This window comes from Myxocyprinus asiaticus, chromosome 35 (genome assembly GCF_019703515.2).
Source record: "Myxocyprinus asiaticus isolate MX2 ecotype Aquarium Trade chromosome 35, UBuf_Myxa_2, whole genome shotgun sequence".
NCBI lineage: Eukaryota > Metazoa > Chordata > Actinopteri > Cypriniformes > Catostomidae > Myxocyprinus > Myxocyprinus asiaticus.
The window spans coordinates 23,991,051-23,998,513 of record NC_059378.1 but is presented as its reverse complement, the minus strand read 5'-3'; the positions used below and the strand labels follow the sequence as shown (position 1 = coordinate 23,998,513).

Genomic DNA, 7,463 nt, shown 5'->3' with positions numbered 1-7,463 from the left:
CACATGCACAAGGAGAACTGAGATAGTGTTAACAGGGTCCAACTTGACCAAAGGGAACACAGATCCCCTTTGGTGACATCACACAAAACAACTATTTGTAACAATACTACAACAGACCTAAAACATCTATGAACTCTTAATAACAACTATTTAAGTGCCTCCATAAGTCCCCCTTGACTAAGGAAACATAATTAAATAATTCAAGCACAAGGAATTATGGGTCTTCCATAGCCTCAATTTTGTACTCAAGATTTTAAGTGTTAATAATTTAAATAATTAAGTCTATAGATTTTTAAGATAAATAAGTTCAAGGAGCATAAATATCTGCATTATGAGCCTAAAACTTGTAACTTTCCAGTAATGACAACATTAGGGTTTACAGATTTCAATTTCACTATTTCAAAATGATATAACTCTTTTAAAATACTGCTCAATTATTCCTGATTCTACACACTGCAATGACAACCCACAACAGAATTACTAACATATTACACGTTTAATGTAAAGAAACATAATTTTGTAATGATACTTTTTTTGATTACCTATATAAATTGTCACAGCTGACAATACACATCTACTGCATTTTTATTTAGACCAAACTGTAACAGCATATGGATAAATAAGAACACAAAACACATAAGTAATTTCACAAATGGAAGACAAAATGTGTACAAAGGTAATAGCAAAAACGTGCTACAAAGAGAAATACATTCAGTGATCTTTCAAAATGTGTAATACCAAACATTTCAAAATGTAATACATAATTTCAAACATCAAATTAAAAACTGCATTTATTTTACGTCCACAAAATTATTTAACTTTTTTTTTTTAATGTAACTACATGCTATAAAAGAGCTATTCATAAAACTAATATGAGTTTTCTTGTTTATTAAAATTTAAACTAATGATGTGATTTGGAAAAGAAAAGCTGACTGGGCAACAGCACTTTAAGTGCTTTAAATAGGTTAATTAAGGCTGATCTGTGAAATTAGTCCCATAGGAAAAGATTAAAGGCCATTTGTTAAATGCGTTAGGACCCAGCTGACTAACTCGGCAGTCTCAACTTAAAGGAATAGTTCACACAAAAATGAAAATTATCTCATCATTTACTCACCCTCATTCCATCCCAGATGTTTATCACTTTCTTTCTTCTGCAGAACACAAATTAAGATTTTTATAAGAATATCTCCGCTCTGTAGGTCCATACAATGCAAGTGAACGGGTGCCAAAATTTTGACGCTCCAAAAAGCACAGAAAGGCAGCATAAAAGTAATCCATATGATTCCAGTGGATAAATCCATATATTTAAAGGTTATATAAGTGTGGGTGAGAAAAAGATCCATATTTTAGTACATTTTTGCTAGAAATTCTTCTCCCTGCCCAGTAGGGGTGCATGAAGAATATGAATCACCGAAAACACAAGAAGAATATGAAAGTGAAAGTTAAAGTGGTGATTGACTGAGCAGGCAGGAGACTTTATAGTAAAAACGGACTTAAATGTTGATCTGTTTCTCACCCTCACCTTTCATATAGCTTATGAAGACATTGATTAAACCACTGGTGTCATATAGATTATTTTTATGCTGATTTATGTACTTTTTGGAGCTAAAACATTTTGGCACCCATTCACTTGCATTTTGAGGACCTACAGAGCTGAGATATTTTTTCTAAAAATCATTGTTTGTGTTCAGCAGAAGAAAGTCATACATATTTGGGATGGCATAAGGGTGAGTAAATGATGAGAGAATTTTCATTATTGGGTGAACTATTCCTTTAACCTTTTAAGGTTTCCAACAATACATTAGTACAACATAAATTTTAATTTTAATGTAAATTTTAATTTGATACATTAGATCAAAGATTTTCTTTCAGATCAGCCACAAAAAGTTTTTATGAATGGTATGTTCTCTAATGAACTGGTCTTAAATACAGGGGCTCCTCAAGGTTGTGTATTGTCACCTATTTTGTTTTCCAATGAGTTACAGACTCAGAATCAAACAGCTAGATTAATCAAGTATGCTGATGATATGATATTGTTGGAAGCCTGTATGAAGGAAGAATGTTAAGACTCTTATGGAATGGTGTCAATCAAGTGCATTGCATATAAATGTAAAGAAAACTAAGGAACTGATTTTAAATGTTAAATTGGATGAACAGCAATTGATGAGAAGAACAGTACTTAGTGGACAGGTCGTAGAGATGCTGAGAGTTTTAAAAAAAAATGGTACATACATTGACAAATCATTGGATTATTGTGTGAATACAAACTATATTTTTAAGCAAGCAAGCCAAAGATTGTACCTCATGCAAAAATTAAAGAGATTTAATGTTGACCAATCAATCTTGGAAATGGTATATAAAAGTCAAGTGAAGAGTGTTTTAATGTTTTATATTACGACCTGGTATGGGAACACAGGTCTAAGGAGCAAGAATAAGTTAACTAGAATTATTTGAATAGCATGTAAAATAACCGAGAAGCAACAGCTCCAGTTGAACAGCCTGTATCAGGATGCAGTGCTCAGAAGGGCAAGGATAATTACATCCGATTCTACACATCCACTGCATGCTGAATTTGTAATGCTTCCACCAGGAAGGCAGTACAGGGCTCCAAATAAAAAAAAAATACAATAAAAAAAAAAAAAAAGGTTTATAAGAATTATTTTGTACCTATGGCCATTAGACTGCTCAATTGAGGAGTGTAATGATTGTTTGTTCCATTTTGATTTGGTTATGCAATTGTGATCATTAATGAATGAGATTTTGCGTATTACTATGTATTATTTTTAATTTGGTCTCATGGAAATCTTGTGTGTGATTGTGTGTTTTTGTATTGTGGTGAGAAGCCAAAGGAAAATTTCCACATCAGTGGACAATAAAGTATCAAGTAAAGTAAATGATTCCTGAGCTAAGGGTGACAGTTGTTTATGGCATTATTCATGGTAAGTTAACTAAATATACAGAATGAACAATATTTATGTTGTTAGAAAGCACAAAAAACACATTTAAACACCTTAAAGAAAGTTAACACAAATGTGATCAACAACAACCAAGTCATCATATTCTAAATGTACACACAAAGAATTTAAGAATGTAGCATTTTATACACATATTCTCTAAGGGAAACATGTCAGCATAATATAATGAAAAGAGTCCAGGAATGTCTGTTATTTATGTAGGACCAACATCTTCGGCCTTTGTTCAACATATATGACCCAGTCCCTTAACATTCTGTACAAATGATACATTCAGAGAAAACAATGCTAGAACAACCTTCCTAATATTTCAGTCATTAAATTCATGAATATTAAAGTGCACAATGAAGTGCGCTTGCTTAGTTTGTGAAATAAAACAAATTGTAGGTAGACAAAGGTTATAAACATTTTTATCCAGTGGAAAAAAAAAAAAAAAATACAAATAAAAAAATACAAATAAAATAAAATGCATAGACTTTTCAGTTCCAAGCATTGTTTGAATATAAAATGGCTATAACAATGACACTGTTGGTTGTAAAGTTGTTTAGTTTTTTCTCTATTGCCTGTTTTATATACAGTAATAGCTGTCCAGAGTTCTGATTACTGTTTACAATTTCTAATTTCTATTCCGAAAACAGATCAAAACAATCAACCAGCCAAACATTTTAGAATCTTGATTCATATGTGGAGAGACTGAACTTACTAAAGAGAACTAATATCACACTCTCGCATTTAGAAGAACTTTGAGAAGTTTGTAGAAAGATGCCTCACTTCTAATTCTTAATTTCATCAGGAAAGCAAGTTGTCAGTATGTCAGAACTAGACAGTCTGGAAGCAGTGGCTGAGAGGACAATGCTGTTCAAATTTTAGCTACAGTAGCTAGCTATCTGAACTTCACACTATTTCTGAAATACCTTACTGTGATTTTTTTTTGTTTTTTTAACTGAGAGGCTAGGTAAATTTTTCGTATTTGCATTGCAAACAAATCATTGTTTCTTTTTTTTTTTTTTTTTTTTAAAGACTGGTGAAAATTCTGTGAACTTTTATGCCTCTTATTAAAAAATAAAATAAAATGGATATTTAGGGAGATAGAGGCCTGATGGCATTGCCTCTTTTCATAATAATGACAGTTATGAACAAGTAACAATAAGATTCACATAGACTTTACTGCTTGAAAAGTGTAGTAAGATGCTTTGTGTTCTGAACAAGCTCATCAGATAAGTTTATGCTTTTGTCATTAAGTCGCAGTTGTGTGAATTGTCCTTAAAGTGCTCTATCAGCATTTACTCACCATCATGTCATTCCAAACTCATATGACTTTCTTCTCTGCAACACCAAAATGAGATGTTTAGCAGCATGTTTACTTTACTCTGCTTTCTTCCATACAATGAAAGTGGATGATGACCAAGGACGGTTAACCTCCGAAAAAGCCCCATAAAAGCATCATAAAAGTAGTCCTTACGACTTGTGCACAATATTCCAAATCTTCTGAAGCCATATGGTAGCATTGTTTGAGGAACAGACTGAAAAATTAAGTCTGATTCACTTAAAATCTTGCCTTGAAGCTCTGCTTGTCAGCCATGCTCACCCTTTGCCTTTCATTGTATGAATAAGAGCAGCTCGGACATTCTACTATAAATAACTGCTTTTGTGTTCTACAGAAGACAGGTCAGTCAAGCCATACGTGTTTTGAAATACATGAGGGTGAGTAAATGATGACAGAATTTACGTTTTTGGGTTAAATATCCCTTTGAATCATTTATGCTCTTTAAAAAGCATATGGGATATTCAGAAATATCTTTTCATAAGGGAAAATCTTCCCTTCATAAACTTCAAATCAATTTTGTAATTACTTCTGTTGCTTTTGGGGTCGACACTTAACCATAAAGTCTAAAAAAAAAAAAAAAAAAAAAAAAAAAAGCAAATGTTATAGAATGTGTTTTGTGTTGACCCAACTCTCAGCGTAGGGTGGTGGTTTGGGGAAGTATGATAGGTGTACAAGCAATTCCGGCAAAAGATTCTGGAAAATGAAGATCTCTTTCCCACTCATCCGTTTCTGTGTTATAAACCTGCACAATACTGGTAACATTATTGAGGTGCCAGTTGTATCCTCCAACTACATAGATCTTTTTATCCAGTAAGCAGCAGCCAGCTTCAGACTGACCAGCACGCATTGAACTGACTGTTGTCCATTGATCAGTCTCTGGAATGTAATACTCTACAGCCAGAACATCGAAGCAGCGGTCGACATGGTCCATTCTGCCACCAAGGGCATAAATACGGTTATTCACGCTGACCATTGCATGCAGGACTCGCGGTTCATTCATGGGGCACTTAAAGTCCCACTGATCGGAGGCTGGATCATAGCAATGCAGAGTCTTCTTATCCTCTACGGACACTCCATAACCACCAGAGACGTAGAGTTTCTTCCCACATGTTGCTCCGGCATGACCCCAGATTCTCCTCTTCAGAGAATCCACATAGGCCCACTCATTTTTTTTGGGGCAGTAGCATTCTACAGAAGACAAGCTGCCAGATCTGTTGCGCCCCCCTGTAGCATAAAGTTGTCCATGGAGAACGTTGAGTTGAAACTGAATGCGACTCTCCTGCATGGGTTGGATTCGAAGCCACAGGTTGAGATGAGGGTCATAGCGGAAGCAGACATCAACTGCGCCCTCTCCACTGCGGTACTGCAGATGCTGCCCACCGACTACGTACACAAAATTGTCGAAAACTGACACGCATGCATGGCTGCATCCCACCTCCATCTCTGTCAGCTCTTTAAATTGTCGTGCTGTGATGTCAGGCAGATAGCAAACTTTACTGCTAACGGTGCGATCGTTATCAGTGTAGGGTGTTCCACCAAAAGTGATCAACGATGTGACATCTGAACGAATGGCAGTTCTTGGTGACTGCATTTCATGCTGTCGGAAAGGAAGGATCTGATAATTGAAGGCCTCTAGGAGGAACTGTCGACACTGCACATCCTCCACCATGATATTGACAGTCTGGACGCTGTCCACCAGCTCAGATGACCGCATTAGTGGGAAGCGCACATGGCGGAGCACTTCGCTGGCGACAGCTCGTCTGGATTCATCGTGCTGCAGCCAGCGGATCGCCGCATGGAACAAGTCGATCTCACTGCAGTTTTTCAACTTGTTGCTCTGTAGGAAGAAAACCAGTCGTTCCATTGGAATGTGAAGGAAGTCATCTTCCTGAGCGATTTGCAGGAAATGACGGAAAGTGAATGCATCGACCGACTGTTTAAGGGAGGAGAGGCTGAAAGTGGTAGCCATCTGGCCAATGTTCAGACAGGTCTCTACACTCATGGCTGATTTGAGGAACTCCTCGCAAAGCTCCACCACAGGCACCATCTGCAGGAACACAGCTGCTCCGAGAACATCCTGAATACAGTCCAGGTCCAGAGTGACCTCAGAACTGTAGGCAAAATCAATAATGTGCTTCAGTCCTCTGGCTGAAAGACCTTGTAGCTCTATGGTGTTCTGGTTTGACTCCTTCATTCCTCCAGTGAACATGGCTCTGTGTGGATCAGGAAGATTACAGAAGCATTACAGAAAGGATTTTTCTGTCATTATTTACTCAACCTCATGCCGATTTGTTTTTTTTTTTGTTTTTTTTTTGTAGAACAATAGAAAAAGAATTTCTTCAAGAATCTTCAAGCAGCTCATTTCTATACAAGGGAAGTTCTTTATTAAGCTATTCAAAGGACAAAAAACAAACACCATAAAAGCACCATTTTAGGTCATGCCATTTGAACGCTTCTAAAGTCATAAGATAGCTTTGCATTAGGAAAATTGACATCATGATTCACTGATTAAAATTATTCCTTCAGAAAATTATTCCTTCCTTTTATGGTGCTTTTTTTTTTAAATCCCTTTTAAGAGCTTGACAGCTACAATGGTCACTAGGGATGTGACGGTTTTTGGGAACAAATTTAACCATACGGTTCGCCACCCATGGTTCAGTTTTCTTCAGTTTGGTGAAGAAAACACAGTGTCAAATAGACAGACACATTTACAACCTCTGCTAATGCACCTGTATTGCACTGTAGATGGATACGCTCCACCTGTGTCTCACATGGGTCTAGTATGTTAAATCAGTTAATGACATCAGTTACACACGTGTTGGTATGTAGTTGAAAATGGCAAGTGAAGAAGATAACCCGCTGAGAGAGTAGCCCCCTGTGTCACTCAGGACTCCTGTCTGGAAATATTTTTAGATTTGCAGTCATTTACACAAGCGATGGTCACAAAACAGTCACTGTTTGCAGATATTGCTTAACGCAAGTGCCGTAAACTCATGGTAATACAGTGAATATGATTTAGGACGACATCACTCGGGTATAAATAGCGAAATCCATCTATAGTGATGTACAGCTTCCAAATGTTGAATATACAGTATGTTGAGGTAAGTTTGAAATGCACTATGTTGATGCATGTAGCATAATAATACAGGTATAACATTAAAATG

At 36.3% G+C, this 7,463-nt stretch overlaps 1 protein-coding gene across 2 annotated transcripts in view; it reads right to left on the bottom strand.

The window, feature by feature from the left end:
- Positions 1-477: 477 nt before the first annotated feature.
- The window catches only part of LOC127425888 (kelch-like protein 26), a 33,559-nt gene continuing 26,573 nt past the window's right edge, over positions 478-7,463 (bottom strand). For both annotated transcript variants that reach the window (XM_051672172.1, XM_051672173.1), the window contains exon 4: positions 478-6,512. In XM_051672172.1, the coding sequence (XP_051528132.1) occupies positions 4,931-6,512 (1,582 nt within the window). In that variant the 3' untranslated portion in view covers positions 478-4,930. The remainder of the gene's footprint in view (positions 6,513-7,463) is intronic.